Raw genomic sequence first — 26,525 nt, 5'->3', positions numbered from 1 at the left:
GAAAGGGTGTAATTCCAAGACCTGCCTTTGGGAAAGACGCTCCCGGCGGCACAGCAGGAGGAAGAGACAGGAGACAGCAGAGCAGTCAGGAGGCAGCACGGAGGCCCCGTGACTGGAGCCGTGCCAGGGGGGAGGTGGCCACTGGTGGGACTGGACTGTGGGCGGCATGAAATCGTGAGAGGCAGGAGGCCGAGCTTTCGGGGCAGGAAGGGATCCTGGTCTGAGCGTCACACCGTCCTCCGGAGGAACCGTCCGTCCTCCAGAGTCGCAGAGCAGCCGAGCAAGTGTAGTGGCTTGAAGGTCCAGCGATTCGGACCCTAGACCGGACCCGTCACTTACCAATTATGGGAGTTTGGACAAATCGCAGCTTCTGGGGCATGGTGCGGGGTCGGGCAGGTAGTTACGTACGTAGCCCGACGCCCGGCACGTGGAAGGCTGCACTGGTGTCCTTTGAATCAGAATGCAAACCTTTGGGGAATCAATGGCTATTTTCCATATGGATCTTTGGAAACGGGGGAGGTAGGAGTTCGAACCACAGCAGTGACGTGATTCGTTTTGTTTGGAGAAGCAGTTTGTCTTTGTGGCACAGGAAGTGTCTGACTCAGCGCACACACGTTTTCCCTGGCATCTCTTCCTTTACCCTGAAACATGTTTCTAAAACATCTTTTGTCCCCATTCAAAGAAGGGCTTTACTCGCCTGCTTTCATGTCACAATGCACTTGGAGGGATGTCCTCCCCGCCTCCCTTCACCCTTTTATGCCAGGGCCCTGGCAAGCAGCCAGACCAGGTGGTACTTATCTCATGCCAGTCCTGAAGAGGAGGAGGAAAGTGTATGCACTGCTGAGTGTCTGCAAGCTGTTTATTTGATTTTCGGCTTGTCTTTGTTCCAACATGAATTGAATTGTAAACACACAAGAGTAGCTTCCAACAGGTGCCCAAGTAGCCGGGTGGCAAAATGCCCCCCACGGCCCACATGCGTGTGTGTGTGTGCGCCGGGTCGCTGAACCTGCCCAGCTCTGGGACGTGGAGTGAGTCGGGGCATCACATCCTCGGTCCTTACAGAGTCCTGGCCGCCAGGGAAGGGACTGTAGTCATGCAGGAGAGTAGGGTAGAAATCGACTCAGAAAAACGTGTCGTATCTGAAAGTTCCAATGGCCGTGTCAGACTTCGGGAGAGAAGGGCCAGATCACTCCTTTATGGGCTGACAGCTAAGACTCTGGGTGGCAAGTCTTAGAAACCCATCTGAGCTACATTTAGCGAAATACAAACAGAAAAAAGCATGGGGTTGCATTTATTTTAAGGACACGGGGAGCGTCTCCTAGAATCAAAGGCATGTATGTATAAAGCCAGGCCATAGGACGAGAAGGGACCAGTAAAAGGTAATCAGCCTGGTTTCGGTCAGTGGTACCTGCTGGTCCGGTCAGTTTGGCCTAGAGGTCCCATTGAACAAACGTGGTTCCAGGGGACCCGCCTGAGAAAGGGCAGCTCACAGAGGGTCCAGAGCACGAGTCGAGACAGAGATTTGGAAAGCCTCAGAATCTGGGGCTCTTTGAATCCCTGAGGAGGCAATTGACCCAATTCAGATAGTAGGAAGTGGACCACTTAGGAAAGAGGTTGCCCCGTGAAGCCTCCGAGCTGTAAGGTCAGGCATTGTTTCCTCCTCTCTCTGCCTCCACCGCCACCTCCCAGACCCGAGGACAGCCCGCCATGTACACAGAGTGGACTGGAGAAATGAGTGGATTGAATCACGGGAAACCGCCTCTTTTGTTGGTCAGAATGGTTGAATATTAATGATTTCATGTTGTTCCACCCAACACGTGACACACACATGTTGACTGAACTGGGACCCGCTTTGAATCTTCCCGGTGGGACCTTGGGCAAGTCACAGGGCTCAGTGCTTGTGGAGGCCCCTCCTTGCTCCACGGCGCTAGAAATACCACCTCCAGATTTGACACTAGGAGCCACCTGGCAGGCAGGCAGAGGCAGGGAAACGCTGGAGTCAGTCCTGGGTTCAGATCCCCCACAGACACCGTCCTGCGGACCTCGGCACGCCAGCGGGGTCTGCCCTGAGCGACAGTGCCACCTCATCTCTGAGCCACCTCGCTCCCATTTTATGGTGAAAAGCAAGGAATAACTTTTTCCACTGAAGCCTCTGGAAGATCTTAGGCCACACAGCCAACTTGGGCTGAACGTGGGCTGGCGTCCCGGGCCACTGCTCAGCTCAGCAGAGGAGGCCAGAGCTGGAGGCGGGGGCTGTGTGCTGCCTGGTGGCTGCTCCTGGCCGTGGCGCAGGCGTGGGCCGCAGCCCCTGGAGACAGGCTTAGGGCCCAGGGGACGCTCCCCTGGGATTCCATGTGCAGGAGCATCTGTTCGGCAGGAAGCCCAGGGTTGCCTCATGTGCCCGGTGTCCTGACTCCCGAGGGCAAGACTCTCCCCACCGCGTTCCTGAGCGGCGCCCTTTCAGCGCACAGCTGCGCACGGAAGGCGACTCCTGCAGACGCCGTGCGTCCTTGGTGTGCATCTCCTCTCCTCCCTGTCTCCACACCTCCATCGGCGGAGACACCCGGGGCCTTGTGTGCTGGACAGGAATCTCAGCCCCAGACACGGCAGGGAGCTGGTTGAAAAAGTGAAGTGGAAAGGGGAAAAACAGGAAGAGGAAAAAGAAGTCCACAGGCTAATATCATAAAATATTATGAAGCCGTTTCTATTTTTAAAAGAACCGACGGAAATTTCCCAGCATGGCAGGGCCACGTTAGTGTCTCCTGCGGGGTTCAGACTCACATCTTTTAAACATACAAGCCCTCCCCTTCACCAACACACAGTAAAATTTAGAACATTTACTGTTTGTGCCAAGGCCTCTGCCAGTCACTTCGCATGTGTCACCTCATTATTCCTTCCGAAGGCCGTTCGAGGAAGGCGCTTACAGATGGGGGCGCTGGAGAACTTCAGGGTGCTGCAAAGTGGCAGAGCATCTCGATGGCCGGTCGAGGGCAGTGGCAGACACGGCTTGTCTAGCTGTGCGTGGGAACGGAGCTGCCCCTCTTGCCTTCTCCCAAACGCCGCGTCATGTGGGGTTCCCCAGAGCCGTACTAGGTAGGACGGCATGGTCATGCAAGTGGATACATTGCCACTGGATGATTCCACTGTAGAAAGTTCTAGAACAGGCAGCACAACCCTGTGGTTTGGGTATGTTTCAACCACAACAGTGGTTGCCCCTTGCAAGAGGGAATGTTCTCGGGTGATGGCGTGTCCTGCTCCTTGACTGGGGCTTGAGTACGTGGGTACGTGCGTTGGTCAGAGCTCAGCAAAAGGACACGTAAGGTCTATGTGTTTCATTGCACGTAAGTTTTACCTCAAAAGATTTAGAAAATTTTGAAATGAGTATTGAACGCTAGGTAATCACAGGCATGCTGAAGTACTTAGGGAGAAATGCCCTGGCGCCTGTAATTTACTTTGAACCACAGCTAGAAAACAAGGTTGATTTCTGGGTGGAGAGAGGGCTGGGCGGGCGGGTGGGTACGTGACAAAGCAAATACACCAAAATGGTATTGGTGGCATCTGGCCTGGGGGGGTGCTGGCGATCACTGAACTTCTCTCAGCTTGGCTGTGTGTGAAAAACGGTCAGAGTAAAATGTTGGGGGTGGGGCAGAGCAATTATGTGGAGCCTGGGGTCCCCTAGTGGTGAAGCAGGGGTCCCAGTGCTCAGGGCTAGTAGGTGAGTTTCCCCAAGCAGGCACCGTCGTCCTGACTCGTCTCTGTCACAGCCCTGAGCTGGACCCCGGCCTGAGTCAGCCCCCAGATACACGTTTCCTTGGGCCCCCCCCTTTACAGAGAGGAAACCGAGCCCGGGGGATCCTTGCCCCAGGTCTGCGAGGACTCGAACCCAGGACTCCTCATTTCTAGCCACTCCTCCCCACTAGTGTATCAGAGCCCATTTCTTCCACAGATTGCGGGCTTTTGTGCCAAGGCTGCGATCGCACCTGCATGCAGGAAAACTTACAGGTAATGACTCGAGGCACAGGAACCAGGGGCACAGCGGGCGGTAAAACGGGCCTCGCTGGGGCCCCCGCCGGGCATCACTTCCTGTAGGTGTATTTGAAGTAGTGGGAAGCCAGGGTGGTTTCCACAAATAAATAACCCAGGGAAAGACAAGCCCCTCAGATCAAAGGACGACGCTGGCCCAAACTTAAACCCAAGTGAAGTGTGCTCTTTGGGCTCCAGCCTGCCAGGCAGAGGGAGGAGCGGAGAGCGGCTCTGTGCTGTGCAAACATCCCCGTCTCTGCCCTTCCTGGGTTTGTGTGAGCCTGAGAACAGGAGCTGGGAGGAAGGCTGCCCTCTGTGAACTGCTGCCAGGCTCGGCCTCCTGACATTCCAGCCCCGCGTCCCGACACAGCAGGTGCCAGCGCGTTGGACTCCTGTTGTGTGCTCCCTTGTGGGCTGCACCCCTTTCTCGGGGCTCTGGCAAAGGCCCCCCCGCGCTTTGTGGAACTTTCCAGGGCCTGCCTCCGTTGTCCTGCGTGTGGCGGGTGTCTGGGTGGATATCGGGGCCTCTGCAGGAGGAGGAGATGGAAGGTGCTCACAAGTCAGCAGGTCTGACTCAGCAGCGCGGGCGGTTAGGTGGGGGTCCTCACAGGGCAGGTTCCCAAGCGTCCACGTGCACGCGAATCACTGAGAATTGGCAGGCAGTGGCCTCGGCCAAAACGCCTCATTTCTCACAGGCTCTCAGGGGACGCTGACGCAGCTGGTCCCGGGACCACGCTCTGAGTTGCGCCGCCCACGGGCGTGATCCCTCCTCTCATGAAGCTATGGACAGTAGGCAAACTCACAAGTAAATATGTGATCGGAAATGGTGGCAAGGGAAGAAAGCCTCCAGGTCACTATGGAAGGTCTTGACAGCGAGGACCTTCCTCAGATGGGAACGGGGAGTCAGGAAAAGCCTCTCTAAGAACGGGGCTTTCACTGGTAACTGAGGATGGATAGAGTGTGGGACGGTCTTCCAGGCAGTAGGAACAGCACGTGAAAAGGTCCTGGGGCAGAAATGAGCTTGGCAAGTGACAGAGGCCAGCATGGGGGGTGTAAGGACTGGTATGAGATGAGGTGGAGAAGGCGCGAAGCCCTGTAGGGCTGGGTGAGGAGTTCTGAGGGAGAGGTGGGTGCTGAAGGCAGGCAGGGGACGCAGGCCAGCCACACCTGCAGGTGTCCACAGCAGCACCAAGGGCCGCGGCTGGTCCAGGCCTCCTGTCCCCCCGCCAGTTCTCCCTGTCTCGCCCCATCTGATAGAGCACGTCCTCCCACCAGTCCTGAAGAGAAAACGCACATTCACCACTCTCTGCTCTGAATTTGCATCTGGCCCTTGTCTCTCCTGACTACCAGGCCCTGGGAGCAGGAGCCCCTTGTCCTGTCAGAGGCCTTTGTCCCCAGGTCCTCCTTTCCAGGCTGAAGGTCACCTCTAGTCCCTGGGCCCCCGTGGTGGGCCTCTGCCAGGCTAAAGCAGTTCTCAGCCTGGGCCTCTGAAAGGGCAGGAGCTGTGTGCCAGTCCTCCAGTGTGGGTGCATGAGCAGAGGTGCGTGAGCAGAGCTGCATGTGCAGAGGTGCGTGTGCAGAGGTGCGTGAGCAGAGGTGCGTGTGCAGAGGTGCGTGTGCAGAGGTGGGTGAGCAGAGGTGGGTGGTTGGGTTCTGCCCAGACCCAGCCCACGGTGTCAGAGCCCCTGGGGCAGGGGCGGTCTGCATGCTCCTCAAGCTCTGCCCAGGAACCTCCTTCCTTCCCTCCCTGCTTCCCTCCCTCTTTCCCTCCCTCTCTCCATCCTTCCGTCCCTCCCCCACCTTCAGGGACACGGGGTGACTGTCTGCCTTCCCTTCCTTTAAGTCTGAAAGTGGGTGTTCAAGAACTGCAGCTCTGATACAGAAGTAGTTGGAACACACAGATGCACCCCTAGAACCACTCCGACAGCAGCTGCCGTTCTCCCGGGCCCCTTGGGCCGTGTGGCCCACGCAGCCAGCAGTCAACCTTTGCAGATCCTGGCCCACCTACCTGCTCGCTCCCTGTGGGCCCCGCCTGGGGAGATGCCAGTGGCCCTGCTCCCTGACAGGCACCCGTGTGCTCACACCCCTCCTTCCCACCGGCCGCCTGCCCTGGTGTGCACTGCTCATCCCCGTACCCCAGCCCCGAGCTGAGGGCCCCCTGCCTGCTGTCCTCACCACTCAGCTGCCTGTTCCGGCCCATTCTCTACCTGCTGTGTCCCTCTGCTCTGTCCTGTCCTTCAGGTCTCTGCTGAAGTGTCACCTTTTCAGCGAGAACTTCCCTGATCCCCATGAAGTAACCACTCCTTCCCCCCTTGTCTGCTCCATCTGTCCACAGCGCCTCACACCAGGTATCCCCAGGGCCTTTCTTTGTTCTTTTCTCTCCCCTCTCCCACCGTGCGCACTAGACCTAAGCCAGGGCAGGGCCCTTCCCTGCGTCGCTGGCTGCTGTGGCCGAGTGCCTGGACCCGTCATGCAGCAGGCACTCGGGAAGTGGGCTGAATGAATCCACTTGGGCAGAGGCCTCCGGGGCACTGCCATCCCTGCTCCGCCCCCCGTCCCTGCCAGCAGTGTCTTTATAAAATGCACGGCACGTGTTCCTCTGGCTCCCCCAGCTTGCGGTGGCCCCCGAGCTTTCAGGATAATGTCAGCTCCTCACCTTCGCAGCGAAGGTGCTTCAGGAACTGCACCCATGCCCTGCTCATCTCTGCCCTTCCTCCCGCTCGGGGCACCCTCACTCTTAGCACTGACTGTCTGCTCCTTGAAATAAAGCGATGTGTGTGGGTGTGAGCGCCCCACCCCACCAGGCAGGAACCCCTGAAGAGGTGGCGGCATCAGGGCAGGGCCCTCAGAAATAAGTGGGTCCACATGGGGCAACTTCGGGGCAGGACAAAGGCCAGAGTTTTCAGCTCAAAGCACATCGATGAAGCGTTTATTGTTAGTCACTCAGCACCCAGCCCGTAGCCCACGCACCACCGGCCCCCAAGGTGTGCAGCCCTTGTTTGACTTGGGACGGGTCCAGGCTATGACTCAGGCCCAGGAGAGACTCCCTTTGAGGCCCCCGAACCCTGCAATGGGGCTGCTTTGGGCACCTCTGATCTCAGCTGCCCTCCCTGGGGGCACAGGGCCTGCAGACCAGGGCAGGGTGCGAGGGAGGGAGGGAGGATAAAAGCCTCCTGCCGGGACCCTCCCCCGCAGGCTCTCCCTGCTCCTGGGACAGGAGAGCCAGCCAGCAGGGCTGCACTTTCAGCAGGCAACTCGCTAAAGCCAGGGTGGGACCCAGGTCAGGTATCCTGTCCCCACCTCCCCGTGTGGCTTGCACTGCCCGCACCTGCGTGCACCGCAGCAGACATGCCTGGACGGGGAGTAGAGCCGTGCAAAGGGCCGGACTTCCCAGGTGAACACGTGAGCTAGGAGGTGTCAGGCGTCTAACACCTGGGAACCCAGGTAGGGGATCCTGGGACACTCGGTTACCTTTTAGCGTCGGCAGGCCATCTCCAGAGAGCGCTGGGGTTGGTGGGAGAGGCCAGCCGTCCTTGCTGCAGCCTCCTGTAACCTATTGGACGTGCTGAGCCTGGGGAGAAGCACCTGTATCGGCAGCCTGGCTTCCTTCTTCCTTCATGGTCCTGGAGGAGGAAACCAATTTTAATAAGGAAGGCTTAAAAGATGTTTAAAAGGGTTATAATTTTAAGAGTCATCAGCTTGTTTAAATGTCTCCAGTCTCTCCCACTGTGTTTTACGAGAGCCCTGGGCAGAGTCCAGAGTTGCAAGCGGGTAAAGAGCCACCTCGTTAGCTCGTGCACTGGCCACTTGCAGACTCGCTCGCTCACTCGTGGTCCAGGGTGGCCTGGCGGCCCCTGTGCGCCAGGCTGCTGAGCTAAGAAACTCCGTTTACGTAGTGGCTGCCCGCAAGGAGCCTGCAGCCCCACATGGGAAGCGTGCAGGCGCGTGAAGGGCGAATGAGGTTTGTCGAAGGAGAAGCAACTGATGCAGACGTGAGGGCCAGGGTGAGTCCCTCGTGGAGATAGAAACGGGATCTTAGAGCAAATTGCAAGTGTGGGGAGGGCGCCCTGGCAGCCGGGAGGGCGGTGGAGAGAAGGGACCTATGAGTCACGGGAGCAGCAGACTGTGCTGTCCCACAGGCGTCAGTCCGTGGCCGCGCAGGGCCAAGGACGCAGCTCCCTGCAGCGCGTTTCCTTCCCCCTTCACAGCCCCCGGCCCAGCAGGTGTGTTTCCATCCGGGAATCCCCCAGAGCGGTAACAATAGTGGCGAGTGTAAATCATCCTCTTTTACCTCCCTCCTCTCCTCTTCTGGGGGCTCTGTTGTGCTTAAATGGGAGGGACAGTGTGCTTGTCAGTGGAGGGGACCCCCCGCCCCTCTCCTGGGCCTCTCGGGTGGTAGGGGTTCCCCCACCCGTCCTGCATTCTTCCAGCAAGAAGGCTGGCTGCTGCCGGGCCCAGGACGCGGCCGCCACGGCCGCCACACTTCACAGGACCCGGGGAGCCTTAGCCCAGGGCCTAGCGTGGACCCCGTCACATTTGTGTGTTTTCTTCACTCCACAAACATCTGCCCTGTGGGGGTGAGTTCCTGCGTAACGTCCCCGACGTCAAGCGCCGGAGCCAGCGTCTCTCTTGTTCAGCGGTGACGCAGTGCTGCCCATTTATCAGAGGACGAGCTAACCGTCCCCTTTAGTAAGTCGCGCTGATGGTCAGCCGCACCAGACAGCGAGTGGCGCTGGGTCTGTCACTGCCTGCCACCCACATGGCAAGCATCACCTCATCCCGCCCGGCAGGCAGCTACAGTTCTGCCATTTTACAGATGAGGAAACTGAGGCTTAGCTTCAACGCACGGCGAGTTCGGACACTGCTCTTCCCTGGCAGAGCTGAGACTTACATTTGTACCCGTCGTATGACACAGCCTCGCTCTCAGCCAGTTCTCTGCCTGGTGTGCAGGAGGTTGACACTTACCTCGCCGACGGCTGACAAGCGTCCTTCGACCCGAATGAACCCGCACTCATGGTTCTCACACTGGGCATGCAGCGCAGTCACCTGACAGCGTTCCCGACCCAGGAAGTCGGGGGGTCTGCTATGGAGCTGAGACGCTGCCTCTGTCATAGCGGGGGCTGTGCTCTGGGTCGGGGAGCCCCCGGGAGGACCATGGCTCTGAACCGAGTCGCCTTCTGCAGCGCCCGCCGACTGCAGGCTCCAGCAGCCGTTGCCACCGCGGTGGGGATATTATACAGCCCTGCCACCCAGCACGGTGGCCACTTGCTACGGGTGCCTGGCGAGCAGCTGAGATGTGTCCCGTGTGCCTGCACAGTGAACTTTTCATTGCACCTAATTTTAGTTACGTTTCACCGTACCCAGCATGGCTCTGAGGAAAGGCAGGCGTTGGCTTGGCGCTCAGTGACTCTCCGCCTCGCCCTGAGCGAGTGGGTGAGAAGAGTTGAGTCTCCCTGGGCAACACCAGGTTTGCCGGGACGGTCACACTCATTGCTTAGGTTCTGTGCGTGTCGCAGCCAGCAGTGGTCAGGTGACTCCTAGGGCCCGCGTCTTCCCTTCCTTCTGCCTCAGCACCACAGGGCCTGGACAGCGTGTGCGGGGTGGGTGGCTTCAGAGCTGCAGTGGCCGGGGCTTTGAAGCCACCGGCCCAGTAGCTGGTTCGCTGGTTGAGGGGGGATTTGGACTTGAGGCCGACGGGATCGGCTCGGATGTGCTTGGCAAGGGGGCGTCCGTGGTAGTGAACTTCTCCTGCCAGGTGGGAATGCGGCCTCTCTCCTCTTAGGCTCTGCAGCTGGCCCACCAGTGGGAATTCCCCGTCGGACGTGTTTCCTTTGCGGAAGATAATTTAAGGCTCTGGGTGTATCTGGGGTACCTGAGGCGTGTTTACTGTGCAAACTCAGACTTAAAGCGATGCGTCGTCTGAAAATGGGGGCAGGAACAGATGGGCCCGGTCTGCCCCTCTCTCCTCCTCCCTCCCAAGCCAGCAGGTGGCAGGGAAGGTGACACAAGACCCGTCCTTTGGAGTCACACTCCCATGACTGCTCCCGACCCCTGTGAGCATGGCTCTCCTGCTCTGTGGGCCGGGTCTGCCCACCTGTAAACGGGGAGCAAGGAGGGTGTTGAACTGGCCCCTGGGGCCCAGAGCCTGGCCCACCGCCCAGCAGCCTCCCTGGGGACCTTTGGGAACAAGCACCAGGTCCCATGTCCCAGGCGCCTTCAGCTGCAGGGCGGCGTGTCCCACGGCTTGAGCAGTGACCGCAGGTCGGGCCCATGTCTGTGAGCGTCTCGTCTGATTCTCACAAGACCTGGGAATGCAGGATGCATTGTTCCCGTTCTGCTGATGAAAGAGAGGCCCGGGTGGTCGGGGGCTTCCGGCCTCAGCGGGGTCCTCGCCCTCGGTCAGCACGCTGCCCCGCCTGTCGCCGAGCTGGCCGGGTCTGGGTTTGGGCGGAAGGAGATTTGTCTCAATGCAAGTTTGACCGGGAGAGTCATGGCTGTCCCTGTGCCGTCTTGTCCCCAAACGGCCGTGTCCAGATCACCCTGCAGCCCCGCCTCCTCACCCCTTCCCCGGGGCTGAGACTGACCTCTCCCCTCCGTTCTCCGTCTGCCTCTGGTAACCCCTGAAGAAAGTTCTGGTGTTGCAGTCTCTGCAGCCGCAGGAGGTCTCATCGCCCTGGGGTCAGGGGTGCCAGGGGTGGGCGTGGCTTTGCAGGTGCTACTGCTCCCGGGGTCTGAGCAAAATACAGAGGACACACTGAGGGGCGCTGGATGGGAGGGAGTCGGGGCGTCGGGTGCGTCGGGCGACAAGGGGGAGGGAGTAAGAAGTACAAACTGCCACTTATAAAAACCGTCACGGGAATGTGGTCAGTGATACTGTAACAACCGTGTGTGGTGCCAGGTGGGGACCAGGCTTATGAGGGGATCACCTTCTAAGCTACATAAGTGTCCATCACTATGTCAACTGTAACTGAAAAATAAGTTTAAAAGATCTACAAAAGAGATTTAAGAAAAAGAAGTCGGGGCCCCTCTGGAGGCTGCAGTAACACTCTGCTCCTCTCTCTGCAGGTGACAAGCCCTGGACCCTGACAAGCCCCTGACCAGGCAACCTGAAGGACAAGCAAAGCCCGGGCGCCTGGTGCGCGCTGGCCACCAGGAGAGGCAGAGACACGATGGCAGCAGCGTCCCTCCTTTCTCTTTGCTCCAGCCTCTCCTCGTCCCCGCAGACCTGACAAATAGGAGCACACAGCAACAGCTGACCTTCTGGGAAACGTTAGCTTGTTGTGAAGTCGGGTGACGGGCCCGAGTGCTGCCTCCCACGATGCGTGTCTGTTCTTCCTCCTCGCGGGCTCTGCGCCTCCTTTAAGGAGCAGCCCCCGGGGACAGGCCGTCAGGACCAGCAAGGGCAGCGGTCAGCCAGCCTCCGGCCAACAGCTTCCTGCGGACACTGCTCGCGTTGTTAGCCGACGGTGCTTGTCCCAGCCCTGCCACCGCTGGGACCTGTTCCACAACCATCCATGTCTTGCCAGCTGGAGAAGTCGAACCCCAACTCCACTGCCAGACAGCTTTTAAGGCCAACAGAGAAAGTTGTCCTCCTTTGGTGACAAACTTCCAAGTGAAACTTGAGAACCTTTTGGGAGTCCCTTCGACAGACTGTTTCTGGAATGGCTGGACTCAGGCACTGGAAGCCGTGCATGGGCGAGGAAGCAGGAGGACCACCCCCCGGCCATGTGGGGTTCCCGCCTTGGGGAGGGGGGTGTCTGAGACACAGCAGGAGGACTCAGTAGTGTTAGCACAAAGGTTTGAGCACGTCCCTCCAAGCGCAGTAGTCATTCTAGCCGCCCGCAAAGCCGTCTCTTTGGTCTCTGACATGAGCTATGAAATAAGCCGCGGAGCCCGCTGGGCCAGCCGTCTGCACCGGCACTGACAGGCCCCCGGAGGGAAACGCCCCGCGGAGGCCACCTGGCGGGCAGGGCAGGAGGGTGTCCGCACCCACGCTGCCCCCGCCCCGTCACCTCCTGCCTCCCTGCCTGTCACATTCCTTCACAAGCGAAGGTGCCAGCTCCTGGCCCCCAAGTCCAGGCTCCCTCAGGGGAGCCCCGGGACAATTGGGGCTTCTCGGCAGCAGATGGCAAACTGCCTTTGCATTTTCTAAACTGATCGAGACTTGAGAGCAGGGCTCTGGCTTTCCCCTGAGGACCACAAATGCTGCTGTCCCCGGCGTCCCCTCCTTTCTGCTGCAAAGAGCATGAAAGCGGACACTCCTCCTGTGGGGCCGTGGGAAAGGCGCCATTCCCAGGTGCCACGATGCGTGACTGCAGCAGTCGGCTGAGGAGTAGAATGGGCCCTGTTGTTCTCTGCAGACCAGGCCCGGGCCAGGCAGGGCGCCCGTTACGAGGACACCACCGGCATTGATTCTGGGAGTGCCGTCCCCTCCCGCCCCGGCCTCCCAGCACACCTGTGCAGAGGGACCCGGCAAGGGGCCAGACCCTCCTGCTGCCTCAGCTCACTGCCCTCACACAGAGCGCGTCACCTGGGACAAAAGGTCAGGGATGATGAGATCTGTCCCCGAGCTGCTGCAAAGGGAGGCGTGACGTACATGGGCCCCTTTCTCCGTGTGGAAGAAGGCCTATGTGTCCCTGGGCACGAGGACACTGGGGACACGGGCGCAGGAGTGGAGCTGCCCCTCCCCGTGCCCAGCCGAAGTGGTCTGTGTGCCGCCCAGGGCTCGCAGGCGTCACTCCAAGTGGCATTGTATTCTGAAAGGGCAGGCTGGCTTTTTCCAAGTTCCTTTCTTGAGGTTTATCTAGACAGGTTTCCGTATCACCTTCCGTGTGAGTAAAAGGAAAAAAGATAAGTGGCTTTCATACATCGGAAGTTTAGTAACGTGGAAGTTTCAGTCTCTCTCACGTGAAATAAATCCGTAGTCTAGGGCTGTTTCAGTTCCCCACACGGTCGGTCGGGGGCCTCGGTTCTTTCTGTTTGCTTTGCCCTCTGCAGTGCGTGGTTCCCACTGCTTGGCCGGAGACAGCTGCGGAGGAGCCAGCCGGCACCGCCACACTCCAGCCGGCAGGGAGAAGGACACGCTGTTCGTCAGCTGTGGTGGCCAGAACTTAATTCCAAGGCCACAGCTAATGTGAGAGAGACGGGAGACGGCAGCCTTCTTTCTAGGTGGCCATGTGCACAGATAAAAACCCAGGGTTCTTTTACTGAGGAAGGAGAGAAAAGTGGATACTGTGTGACTCCACTGTCTCTGCCCCACCTTCCTCTCGCCCAGGTAATATGGGGAGCGTTTGGGACACAAGGCATCATGTTTAGGATTTCAATATCGTTAGCAAGATTTGTTTTAAAGCATAGACTGGTACAGGTGAAGTCGATGCTGGAAGTCATTTGGCCCTCAGCCTCATTTTTCAGATTAGGAAACTGAGGCCCAGAGAGGCAAGTCCAGTCGGCTGAGACCACACAGCAAAATGGTGGCGTCTAACTCCCAGCTCCTGTTCAGTGGGAGTAGTTTTGTTTTTCTCTTTCTTGACTTAAGAAAAAAAGCTTCATTCTAGAGGGATGGGAGCTCGCGCACCAAGGATGAAATTCCAGCCAGCGTGGGGTCTCTGAGCGGCAGGACACAGGCTGGGCAATGCCAGGGTCGCGTGCCCTGATGTGCCCAGGCTTGAGTTGTGGCGGCTGAGGACTGGCCTGGCCGGCTGGACTGTGGCCGTGCGGGCACTGCCTGCAGCGCAAGGCGGGGAGGGTGGAGGTCTGACTCGGCGCTTCTGTTTCAGGAAGCGTCCGCCGGGATGGGAGCTGCCGGCACGCAGGACTTCTTCAGGCTGATGCTGACAGTCTGCTGGCTCCTGGCCTGCTTTCCTGGCGTCACGTCCACAGGTGAGCCACGGCACAACAGTGAGAGCAAGGCTGTGGGGGTGGGGGGGCCGAAGGAGACACGGGCGGGGACGAGGTGCGGGGTGTCCGGGCTCTGACTAAGGTCTTGGTCCCAGACAAGCTCCATCTTGCCATCCACACAGTGAGGGGCCAGGCACGTGACATAAACCAGGGAAGCTGGCCACGTGGGCACTGGGTCGCCTGGGGGGTTCAGCCTCCTCTGAAGGGACCCCCGCTTCTGGCCCCTGTTGCAGGATCTTGTGAATTGTTAAGAGAAACCGGACATGGAGATTTTTACGTACAAGCTCCCCTACTTGTTAAATGTTGGCAACCAAATCCAATTTCACAAACCAGCCTGGGGGCCAGGTAGAGACGCGGACCTTGCAGGTAGCTTGCCCCCGCTCGGCCACCGTCAGATGTGGTACATTAGGTGTATGCTCTAGGCGAGGTTTGGATCTGTTGTTTTGATCTCAGTGTCAAGGTTTTCTTTGAATGGTTTTGACTTAACATCCAGAAACACAAAGCAAGTTTGCCTGGGTACAGAAAACAGCCATTAAATAAGCCAAACTAGGGGTACTTCTAGCCCTAGCAGCAATAGGGGACAAGTTTTAAATTTTGAATAGAGGTTTAGTAATAACCGTTACCATCGATTTTTTTTAATGTGATTATTAATTGAGCTGGATGCCCTTCCACAGTAAGAACGAAGGGCCTACCAGTGTGTGATGTTTTGATTTTCTCAGCATGGAAGTAATCTCTAACCAGAGCTGGTGACATTCCTTCTGTGTGATTCCTTGTAGAATCTTTCCGACCCTTAGGGGACGGAGCAAGCCTTCCACATTGTCACGCTCGATGCAACAGTTGACGGCATATCTATCTGTCATTTATTGACTTAGCACCAAGGGGGCACTGACTCGGCCAGGAGTTGGGTTGGGAGGTCTCGTCAGGTACTCCCCTGGGGGTTCCCCACCCCCACATGCTGGGTCTCTCAAACCCTTTGGAAAGGAGGCCGCGTCTCTGGCTCCCTCTGGCCTGTGCTTTTCTTTGACGTCAGAGGGATGCAGACGCCAACCCTGGCCGTTCATGGTCCAAGTAGGTCGGGCTTTTATTCACTCTCCGTCCCACTTCCTGCGGCACCTCCGGGGAAGAGTGGTTGCCATGGCGATAGTTCAGTGAAGCCACTGACCTTTGCTAAGAGCAAGCTCCTCAGCTCCAGGGGAGGTCCGTTCATGCGAGACCAGGGACCGCTGTGCTTTCAGGGTGGGGTCAGAGCTGCTGGAGCTCAGGGACAGATGCTCCTGATGACAGGAGAGCCCGCAGGGTCGGGCTGAGCACCTCCAAACCCAGATGCAACGTCTGACGCAGGCGTGCGTACATGGAGCGTGAGGGGGCCCATTAGCACTGCCCTGGGAGACGTGGGTGGTGAGACCCCGGGTCTTGTCTCTTGGCGTGGGAACGAGTCCTTCCGAGCCTGCCCGTGGCCCCATGTCTGGACCCCAGGGCTTGCCAGTCGGCCACATGTGTTCCCGTGTGGCCGGGAGTCACCTCCTAGGGAAAGGACGCTCCAGGTCCAGGCGTAGGTGGAAGGCAGCCCGGGCTCCTGCTTGGCCTCTGCTGGAAACCACCCGCACGTGACCCGTCTAAACACAGACCCAGGGACAGGCACTGACCTCAGCAGCCCCTCAGTGGGATGGAGACTCCAGAGCCCGGGTGACAGTGGGCTGGCGCAGCCCCTCCAGTCATCCTGGCAGCTCACTGGCATCTCTGCTCTTACACGAAAATGGAAAGTCCGCGGATGAGCAAGACCACATTTATTTTGATGTTTTGCTTGAGTCCTTTGGGGTTTACAACATCTGGAGGAGCTGCTTTAGCAAAATAGAAAGTGTGAGATTCTCTTCTGAGTGGCGGAGCCCCAAGGCCAGCGTTGGGGCTGAGCGCAAGGCAGGTGTGGGTGTCAGGAGGGCGCCTGAGACGTGGCAGCTGGGCACCGCGTACCCCCACTGCGCCTCGAGGGGAGGGACGCTGCCCTCGGATGGACCAAGGAGATGGGACGATGTGGGTAGGGGGCCCATGTCCGGCTGTTGAATGCAGGTAAAGGCGCAACTTCTTTCCAGTTCTCTCGAGAGCTATAAACATGGGACAGACACTCTTACCCCCGAGATCGAGTAATGTTTGCAGCTTCCATGCTAACGCTGTCCTGTAGCCAGAATTCCCCTGGGGCCCTGCGCCCGCTCTGCTTGAGGCCTAACGTCCCTCAGGCTTCCGTGCCATCCAGCACCTAGCCAGGGTCCGCACCATCTGAAACCGCACCCCTGCCACAGGTCACCTGTGCCTCCTCTCCTGTCTCTCACCCCACCGCAGGTTGTTGAAAAATTGGCGGTTTCATTTCTTACAACTTTCCAGTGACATAAAAGAGGGCACTGAGCTTGTTCTCTGCACAAGTCGTTCTCTCCCTCTGGGTTTTTCCTTGCTACCCAGGGAGGTTCTTCCGGTTTCTGCAGCAGTCCTCCCTGCTCCACCATCTGTGGTCACTGCTGGATCAGAGAGAACCTTGTTGCCACCTGGACAGGAGACTCTTAGGGCTGCGGGGGTCAGGAGAAGGGCCCCTGCCCCACCCCCAGGAGGCTTTTAGTTCAGCCAGACATTCGGACTCACAAGGCTCCCAGAGGCCACACTTGGCATCAGACCCACTTGGGAGGCTGTAGGACAAGCACAGCCTGCCATGGGAGCAGCGTCAGGCAGCCTTCCACAGAGCCTTCCGGAAGCTGGCCTCTGGCTGCCCAAGTGACGCCTCAGGAGAGAGGACACAGCCTGCCCTGGATGGTGTGGGCACTGCTCTGGCTTCGAAGCCTCGGGCCCCATCCCTGCCCGTGTCTCGTGTGGCAGTGCCACAGATGTCACTTGCAGGGTTCCTGCAGGGTCATGCCCAGTGACGAGAGTCACTGCTCTCGGAAGCCTACACCGAGAGCTCTCCCAGAGGAACATAAATTCTGTACAGCTCCTCTTGGTTTAGACGCCATTTGCTGATCGCAGGTTGCTTTTGCTATAAGCAGTAATGCTTGGTGACAGCTAACAATAACAGCTGACATCTTTCTCAGGTTTCCAGGGGAACAGAGATGGAAAACTGACTAAAAGTCAAATTCTCGTGCACAAGGGGCAAGGGTCTTGCTAACTCTTCGAGCACTGCTTTCCAGAGGACAGACGTCTTAGGACACAAGTGATCTGGGGAAGTCACTGCCTATCTTTAGGTCTTGGCATGTCTTGAGGCGTCATCTGGTCTACCGTTCCTTTGGTAAAGGGATGCACTGAGCCCAGAAGAGGGGAAGTGCTGTGTTGAGCGATGAATGAACGAAAGCCATAGGCCTGGACCCCGGGGGGAGGGGGGCTCCTGGCTCCTGTATCAGGGGTCTCCTTGTCCTCTAAGACCCCGCTTTTAGCTCTAGTGAAGAGGAGGCACAGCCGGGGAGATGCCCAGAGCCCCGCCTTGTGTCTGTGGCCATCTTGCTTGGTGGGCCGGGTAGGTGGGACCAGTGACATCTCTCTGTCCTTGACAGTGGCCTCTGAGTGCCCTGACCAGAGCCCTGAGCTGCAGCCCTGGAACCCAGGCCATGATCAGGACCACCATGTGTACATCGGCCGGGGCAGAACCCTGCTGCTGAGCTCGTCTGCCACCGTCCACTCCATCCACATCTCAGAGGGAGGTAAGCCAGTCTCGCCCCTCAAGCCTCGCCGGTGGGCTGCAGGTCGCCATCGCTTGAGATGGACAGAGCACAGGTCGCATGCTTTGGGTTCACGTCAGAGTATCCGGTGGTTTGAGATAACCATGGGGTCTGAGCCCTTAGGACTGGCTTGGCCGGGATCCAGTGATAGTGAAAGAAGCCTTGTAGAGCAAACCCTTCCTGGTGCTGAGATTCCAGCTTAGCTTCCTTCACGTGCGTGCTCGTTGAATGCCATGCATGCAAGGATGGCAGTAAACCGAGCAGGCGTTTACACGCTGCAAGGCACAGAAGGGGAAGCAAGCACTTGTGAGCGCGGCACACGTACGAGTTTGAACACTGTGCTTCTTGCCGGCCAGGATGAGACGGGGGCCTCGGACGCCGGCCCTGGGCTCCGCCATCACCTCTCGTGCTCTCACCCCATTCTCACCTCCTCAGGAAAGCTGGTCATTAAGGACCAAGACGAGACCATTGTTTTGCGTACCCGACACATCCTGATCGACAACGGAGGACAGTTGCATGCTGGGAGTGCCCTCTGCCCTTTCCAGGGCAATTTCACCATCATTTTGTATGGAAGGTGGGTCAAGTGCTCCTTGGATCTAACGGGAAGGGGGCTTTCTAAGGAGAGAAGGGGGCAAGACAGCCGGGCTTCAGTGCGAGACCGAGTTCGCAGTATGTCCTGCCAGGCCGTAGGCACGCGCAGGGCTGACACTGGTGACAGACGAGCTGGAGAGGCATGCGGGGGGATTGGCTGCTGTGGCCTCGGGCCCTGCTGCCCTTACAGACGTCCCTGCCAGCCTTCCAGCCGCCTCCCAATCACCGCTCGGCTCAGGGAGGCTCCGTGAGTTTATTTAATCAGTACGATGGACAAGATAAAGAAAAGTTCCATGCAGTTTGTGCCTCTGGCCCTGCTCCCTTGTCAAGCAATCAGGAGTTCTAAGGAGCGGTAGCCAAGACGACACAAGGGTGGGCCATTCGCGTCCAGGTGATCCCACATGTAATATGGACCAAAGTGGCAGATGCGTAGAACCGAAAAGTGCCCATGTGTGAGCTCATGCTTGGCCTTTGGGGCCGTGTTGTGGTCTGCCTTAGGAAGACCTGTTTGTAAGGCCGTTTCTATGGACCTCGTGCGATCACCACGTGTAGCCAGCTCTGCGGTGGCCACAGTGGGCTCACGGAGCGGTGCTGTCCACGCTGGGGTCCGCGTCCAGTAACGAGAGGTGTCGGCCGGCTTGGAGAGCTGTCTTCTCTCATAGGGCTGACGACGATGTTCGGCCGGACCCCTACTTTGGCCAGAAGTACATCGGTGTCGACAGAGGAGGCACTCTGGAGTTGCACGGACAGAAGAAGCTCTCTTGGACGTTTCTGAACAAGACCCTTCACCCAGGTGGCATGGAGGAGGGAGGCTATTTTTTCGAAAGGAGCTGGGGTCACCGTGGAGTCATCGTTCATGCCATCGACCCTAAATCAGGGACAGTCATCCATTCCGACCGGTAAGGTTTATCTTCACTTAAAACACACCCCTTCATTCAACACAAATTTACTGAACTTGTGCCTCTACCCACTGCTCGGGGTAGAGCAGGGAGTGAGACAGACACGCCTGACCTCAGGGGGCTGTGCCTCTCCCTCCCCTGGCATTTACGCAATGACGCTGAATTGAACAGGCACGAGCCCACGTGTACACGGGGCACACACATCATCATTTCAGGCTGTGAGCATCCGTAACTAGGGGAAAAGACAGTGACTGGTAGAGAGGCACGAGGGAAGACCACTCACTGCTCATCCCGTGGTCTGGGAGGAGCAAGGAAGCAGCGGTTGAGCCGAGAGCTGCAGGGTGAGGCAGAGTCGGGGAAGCTGTTCAGGAAGGAGCAGCAAGTGCGAAGGGCCAGCGGTGACAAAGGGCGTGACGCTCTCAGACACGGAAATGCCAGCAGCCAGTGTGCGTGCAGAGAGCCATGGGGACACAGCCGGCAATGCAGTCGTCAGTCAACGACGGGTGCGTTCAGAGAAATGTGTCGTTAGCGATGTGGGCTGGTGCGAGCGTCACAGACCGAGCTGGTAGCCCCCAGGCTGCACACCTGGGCTGCCAGCCTGGACGGCGTGTGACAACCGAGGACAGCAGGCGGCTGTCACACGGTGGTCCCAATCTGCAATGCCACCAGCAGTGCACGAGGGCGCCCCTTTCTCCACATCCTCGCCACCTCTTGTTGATTTCTTTATGATGGCCCTTCTGACAGGTGTGAGGCGATCTCTCTTTGGGGTTTTAATTTGCATTTCCCCGGTAATTAGTGACATGGAGCCTCTTTTCATATGTCTACTGGCCATCTGTATGTCCTCTTTGGAGAAATGTCTGTTCAGGTCCTCAGCCCATTTGTCAATTGGATTGTTCATTTGTTTGGTCTTAGGTTGTATGAGTTCCTTATATAATTTGGATACTAACCCTTTATCAGATGTATCGTTGGCGAGTATCTTCTTCCATTCGGTAGGTTTTCTTTTTGTTGAGTTTCCTTCGCTGTGCTAAAACTTTTTAGTTTGATGTCGTCCCATTTGTTTTTATTATTTTTTCTTTTGATTCCCTTGCCCGAGGAGACATATCCAAAAAAATACTGCTAAGCGCAGTGTCAGAGTTTACTGCCTATGTTTTCTTCTAGGAGTTTTATGGTTTCAGGTCTTACATTTAAGCCTTTAACCTATTTTGAGCTTATTCTTGTATGTGGTGTAAGTTTCATCTTTTTCAGTGTATCTGTCCAGTTTTCAAGAGACTGTCTTTACCCCAGTGTCTGTTCTTGCCCCCTTTGTCATAGATTAGTTGACCATATAGGCGTGGGTTTATTTCTGGGCCCTCTGTTCTGTTCCATTGATCTCTGTGTCTGTTTTTCTGCCCGTACCATGCTGTTTTGATGACTATGGCCTTGCAGTATAGTTTGATATCACATAGCATAATACCTCCAGTTTTGTTCTTCTTTATCAAGATTGCTGTGTCTATTTGGGGTCTTTTGTGGTTTCATATAAAATCTCAGTATTATTTGTCCTAGTTCTGTGAAAAATGCCATTGGTATTTTGATAGAGATTGCATTGAATCTGTAGATTATTTTGGGTAGTGTAGACATTTTAACGATGTTAATTCTTATTCATAAGCATGGTATATGCCTCTACTTATTTATACCTTCTTCGGTTTCTTTCTTCAATGTCTTACAGTTTTCTGAGTGCAGGTCTTTTACCTGTACTGAGTTTGGGAGCTTTTCCTACTCTTCAGTTTTTTGGAATAGTTTGAGAAGGATGGGTATCGATTATTTTTTCTTTTCTTTTTCTCTCTTTTTCTTTCTTTTTTCTTAGTTATTAATTCTTTGAGTGCTTGGTAGAATTTACCTGTGTAGCTGTCTGGTCCTGGATTTTTGTTTGTTAGGAGTTTTTTTGATTACTGATTAAATTTCTTTTCTAGTAATGAGTTCTTTCAGATTTTTTGTTTCTTCCTGATTCAGACTTGGAAGATTATGTTTCTAGGAATTTCTGCATTTCTTCCAGGTTGTCCAGTTTATTGGTGGGTAATTGTCTGTAGTATTCTCTTAACAGTTGTTTGTATTTCTGTGGTACCAGTTGTCACTGCTCCTCTTTCATTTTTATTTATTATTACTATTATTATCATTATTATTTTATTATCCAGATTACACAGATGCAAACACCGAGGCCCAGAGGGGCTCAGTTCACTCAGAGTCACAAAGCTGCGTGTGGGAGCTGGGATTTGATCCCAAATCTGCCCAGACCCACTATATTGCCTCCGTGGGTGCGCTGGTGACAGCCCTGGCGTTGAGCACGCCCCAGCCCACAGGTGACAATTGAAGCCACGATGAGCACGATTGACACAACACGTGTTGGAGAGCCCCCACCTTCACACAAAAGGGGGCGGGCTCCCCAGTTGTATGCTCACGGCTTGGCCCTGCTTCTTAGTACAGTTTGCAGCAAGCCAGCCTTCCAAGAAATTCCCTGTTGGGAGGGGAGTTTTCCAGTCGGCTGCTGTGAGGGTTCAAAGACAAAGCCTGCTCCCTCCCGCTCTCCTTTGCTTAACATGTGTGGCAGGAATCTGGTAGCTGCATGTGTCTGAGTAAAGGTAACACTAAACACACACACACACACACACACACACACACACACACACACAAATGGGGGCTGCCCTCACTCACCTGAGGATGTTACCTGGAGGAGTAAGAACAGAGGTCGCTTCTGGAAAGGTAGTAACCGTTTGACTGGGTGGACAGGAGGTGTGGATGGATGAGTCAGGCAGGGGCGGGCAGGCATGAGACTCCCGGGGAGGGGCCGTGGGCAGTGACGGCCTCGCGGGTCGGACCGGGGCATGCAAACCCCGAAAACAATGAGTCAGAAGCACCTATCCCGCTAACCGCCCCTCGCCCGCCACCACCACTGTTTTTCTTTACCCAGATCTTGGCTATTCACACTGCTTTATTTTTCTAGGTTCATTTTAGAACTACTTTACTTGTTAAGCCCCGAGACAAATTCTTTTGGAATTTCCATTGTCAGTGCAGAAAATATTTATAGTTACGTGGGGGAGAGCTGGAATTGTTACAAAATTGTGTCTTTCCTTTATAAATTCTTGTCACCAGTGGTATAGCTGTTTGTTGTTTTTTTTTTTGAGATATTTTATGTGTATAAGGGCGGGTTATCTGTGTCGAGTTAGAGATGATCGGTGTTTGCTGTAATAAAAACACCTTTCATTAACAATCGGAGCCCTTCAGAGCTTTGGGTGACACATTGGTTGTTTCAACAAAGACGGGAGCTTCACCCTCTTCTTTGGCTGCTGTCAGGACTGTTAAAATCCCCTCTCTCTGCCATTTTTAGGTTTGACACCTACAGATTCAAGAAAGAGAGCGAACGTCTGGTCCAGTATCTGAATGCAGTGCCCAATGGCAGGATCCTGTCTGTCGCCGTGAATGACGAAGGGTCCCGAAACCTGGACGACACCGCCAGGAAAGCGATGACCAAACTGGGCAGCAAACACTTCCTGCACCTGGGGTTCAGGTACCGCCCATCACCCCACCTCCGCAGGTTCCAGCACACGGAAGCAGCCCTGTCCCCACAGTTTCCCTTCCGGGGGGGCCACACCATCCTCAGTGGTGACATAGGGAGATAAAGGTACCTTCTCCACCTGCGAGGGACGTAGCTAGGCTTGTTCTGAAAGGGAGCCTGGGGTTTCTCACGGGCATGTTCCACTCTGAAAATGCAAAGGCCTCTGTTACGTGAACCCGTTCAGTCAGTCAGCCATGTACAGAGTATGACCTGCACACGCGCCTCAGATGTACAGCTGCTGTTCGCTTTCTCTTTCCGTGGCAGAGGGGTCACAGTGTGCCCAGGGAGTGGCAGACACGTGGCCCCCCCCCAGCACCCCAGGGAAGGGCGCCTTGATGCCCCCACCGTGTGTTCTGTGTGCCGCAGGCTGCAGCGTCACGCCCGACTTTGGCACACACACACATTGGCAGCAAGAGGAAACCGTTTGCCCCACAGTAGCCACACCTTTTTATCATGTCCGATCAGATCTCAGCTCAGTGGAAAGTTGCGGCCACATGTCCTGTGGGTGAGGTGGGGGCAGGTAGGAGCCTTTTCTGGGTCCAGAGCAAAGCAGTCTCCCTGGCTGGGCCGACATCCTCCGGGCGGGGAAGGGTGCTCTAGCTTCCAGAGCTGCTCCTTCCAACAGGGTTTGGGCGGGAAACACAGGCCGCCACAGATGGCAGTGACACAGGGGGATCTCACGGCTTCTTGTTAACAGAAACCCAGGGTGCTTCCATTTCGTTCGTTTAGAAGCTCAAAGGCCAGTTTCCTAACTTACAGTGAGAGATTGAACCACCAAGGGACTGGCTTCTTGGGGCCTCAGCAGGAGAAGTAGTAAGAGCCCAAGATCTGATATAGCTTTGGGCCCGAGTCGGAGTCCGGGCTGCACGTCCTGGTAGGTGTGACGCAGGCAGTGTCTCGCCTCTCTGTATGGTTCCTGCATCTGGAAAATGGCAGATACCTGGAGCCGTCTCCAAGGACTATTGGGAGGATTACATGTGATAATAAGAGCAAGATATGTGCTATGTGTGTGGCACAGAATAAGGACTCGGTGAATGTTAGAAACAATTCTCTCCTTGTAAACAAGAGCCACAGGAAACATGGACACACGCCGTGTTTGGTCACGGCCGTTCCCACAGGTAGAAGAATGAGGTGGGCAGGAATTTCATTGTTACCCTTCCTGTGTAGACACACCTCAAGTAACAAACTCAGAGCATCTAAAATCAGTAGAAGAAGCAAGGCTTGGACCCCTCTGTGCATCGATCCCGGGAGTGGTCATGAGCCGGTCCTGGTGTGAGGACTAGGTGTGCCGAGCTCTTGTGGGGAGGCCGACAGTACAGGGAAAGGATGGCGAGCCGTCAGAGTGGGCGGAAGGCAGAAGGGGGCTTTTGTCAGACCTGCAGGGGAGGATGAGGGCGCACAGAGGCCCCACCAGAGACCAGGGTGGGTCTGTGGCTCTCTCAAAGACATGGGTGTGCGAGGGTGGGCGGGGAGAGAGATGAAGCTGGGGTGCTCTGCGCCAAGAAACGGCAAATGGGGAGCCAGGGAAAGACTTACGCAAGAGAGTGACAGAGTCAAATACGCAACCTCAATAATAGACTTATTTTCCAAGGTCAGAGATCAAAACAAAATACAAGCTACTGAGGACCAAAATCTATTGAGATCTCATGGGAAGAGAGAGGCTGTCTCAGGCATTGGGGACCAGACAGAGCGGTTAGGAGACTCTGCTCCTCGGTAGCAGTGCACGCTCCAGTGGAGGGAAGGTGACTGTGCAGCTGTCCAGAATCTTCCACCCTCTTTTTTTGCCTTCGCTCCCTTCTTCCCTTCCAAGGACCCTTGCAGAGTCCCTGGGCAGTCAGTCACTTGAGCCTCTGGCATTTTCCTCAAGCTGGCCTCTAGGGCCGCGGTGCCTGAGAGGAATAACCCTTCTCTCTTGGGATCAGACCTCATTGCGCCTGCAGGGTGTAGGCAGGTGTGTGGGCTTGTTTGTTTGTGATGCCTGCCTGGTTGATGGCCAGGATGGAGCTGAGTTGAGCAGCTCACACTGCGTGATGGATGGGTCGCCAGGCGAGCCAGGCGGGTAGGGAACCCAGTGCTTGCAGAGAAAGGCTCCTCTTCTGGAGAAAGGGAGCCCGGAGCTCATTTCCCTGAAATGCCAGGAGGGCGGCTCGCCCGTGACTGTCATCTCTGCCTCCCGCACAGGCTCCGACACGTGAAGAACTTGACTTCTTGTTGTTGTTTTCAGACACCCTTGGAGCTTCCTAACCGTGAAGGGAAATCCTGCTTCTTCCGTGGAAGACCACATTGAGTATCACGGTAATAAACGGGGCGAGAGGCCAACCCTGCCCCCGCCCCCAGCAGTGTCTCTGAGCAAGTGGCCCTTCCTGAGCCACCCACTTCCCTCCCAACACCCAGCGGTGACCAGCCGCTTCACTGGCTGTGTCACATCAGAGGGGCAACAGCCAACACTGACGGAGGGTCCATCAGGGAGATCACGTTTGCATTTTCAGAGCCATTGTCCTTGACTTAGTTCACCTACAAATAGAAGTTCTTCCAAAGAGAGAGGCAGCAAGCGTTTATTTGAGATCAGTAAGAATAGCTGTTTGGGAGTTATTAGTTCAGACAGAAGCCCAAGTGGTGTTTCCATTAGGGACAAAGGCAGGGGGCATTCCTGAGACAGGGAAGGGGACGATGACACCCACAGGAGGAAGGCGTTGCCAGGATAACATAACATAGTGACGCTGACTCCAAACAATGTTTTTAGTTTTCAGTCTGGCCGCCCTAAGAACTGCTTTCTTTTGTCATTTTGCAAACAGTTCCGTGGGACACAGGGACGCTTAGGCCCCGTCTAGAGGTGGTTTTTGCCTGTTTTAATGTTCCAAAGGTTTGAGGTATAAGACGTGCCAGGCAGTTCCTCTGGGATGGCAACCCCCACTCCATTTTTAAGTGGCAGAAATGGCTCGAGGTCCCCTGGGCGGGGGTATTCTCTGCCTTGGAATATCATTCATCTGCACTTGGGGGTCTGTCGGTGGCTGCAGCTCTGCTCTCTGACAGGTCACGGCGGCTCTGCTGCAGCCCGGGTGTTTAAACTGTTCCGGTCGGAGCACGGCGAGTACTTCAATGTTTCCTCATCCAGCGAGTGGGTGCAAGGTGAGGCGGGGGACCTAACGGTGTGACCCAAGGCCAGGACGCACTGTCCTTGCAGAACAGGGATTTTTCTCTTGCACCAATAAGACCACTCACCTGTCACAGAGTCACCTGAAGTTGCACCTGAAATTTGTCTTTAATTAACCAAGCCTGTGCCAGGATGTGGTTCTGCCCAGAAACGCAGGCCGGGCTGGGACCCGGCTTTGAAGGGGCCCACACGTGGGGCGGGCAGCAGAGGCAGCAGTGCCGGGGTAACGGGCTGGCCACTGGGTTCCTCTTTCTCCTCTGTGCGGCGATGCAGACTGTCTGTTGCTTTTATAAGTAAGAAAGTCAGTGAGGTGTTTTTAACGCAAAGGTGGGCGTGTTGGCAGATGGTCACAGGCCACCAGTGCCTAGGGAGCATGGCCTTCCCGTCTGACCCTGCTCTTTGCTTTCTGCCTAGATGTGGAGTGGACGGAGTGGTTCGACCATGACAAAGTGCCACACACTAAAGGTGGGGAGAAAATTTCCGACCTCCGGGCAGCTCACCCTGGAAGAATCTGCAATCGTCCACTTGATATACAGGTACCGACTCAAAATCATCACACGTTACAAAGGCTTTGTTTTGAGAAGACCCTAGACCTCAGACGGTCGCGCCCTTTGAGTGCTGTGCTTCTCGTGGCCCGTGTAAGACACAGGAGGGCCAGCGGCTGACATTGCCATTGG

The 26,525-nt window shown here is 56.3% G+C and overlaps 1 protein-coding gene across 4 annotated transcripts in view; it reads left to right on the top strand.

Moving 5' to 3' along the window:
* Positions 1-26,525, top strand: part of CEMIP (cell migration inducing hyaluronidase 1) — a 110,468-nt gene that overhangs the window by 43,429 nt on the left and 40,514 nt on the right. For 2 of the 4 annotated variants that reach the window (XM_033100083.1, XM_033100080.1), the window contains exons 2-9: positions 13,800-13,902; positions 17,451-17,597; positions 18,051-18,189; positions 18,869-19,105; positions 22,467-22,646; positions 24,919-24,989; positions 25,728-25,823; positions 26,263-26,384. In XM_033100083.1, the coding sequence (XP_032955974.1) occupies positions 13,815-13,902; positions 17,451-17,597; positions 18,051-18,189; positions 18,869-19,105; positions 22,467-22,646; positions 24,919-24,989; positions 25,728-25,823; positions 26,263-26,384 (1,080 nt within the window). In that variant the 5' untranslated portion in view covers positions 13,800-13,814. Of the gene's footprint in view, positions 1-11,088; positions 12,566-13,278; positions 13,298-13,799; positions 13,903-17,450; positions 17,598-18,050; positions 18,190-18,868; positions 19,106-22,466; positions 22,647-24,918; positions 24,990-25,727; positions 25,824-26,262; positions 26,385-26,525 lie in introns of those variants that run through there. The other 2 variants (XM_033100081.1, XM_033100082.1) reach the window with 2 other exon arrangements.

This window comes from Rhinolophus ferrumequinum, chromosome 28 (assembly GCF_004115265.2).
Source record: "Rhinolophus ferrumequinum isolate MPI-CBG mRhiFer1 chromosome 28, mRhiFer1_v1.p, whole genome shotgun sequence".
Lineage (NCBI taxonomy): Eukaryota > Metazoa > Chordata > Mammalia > Chiroptera > Rhinolophidae > Rhinolophus > Rhinolophus ferrumequinum.
This window is presented reverse-complemented; position numbering and strand designations above follow the sequence as displayed.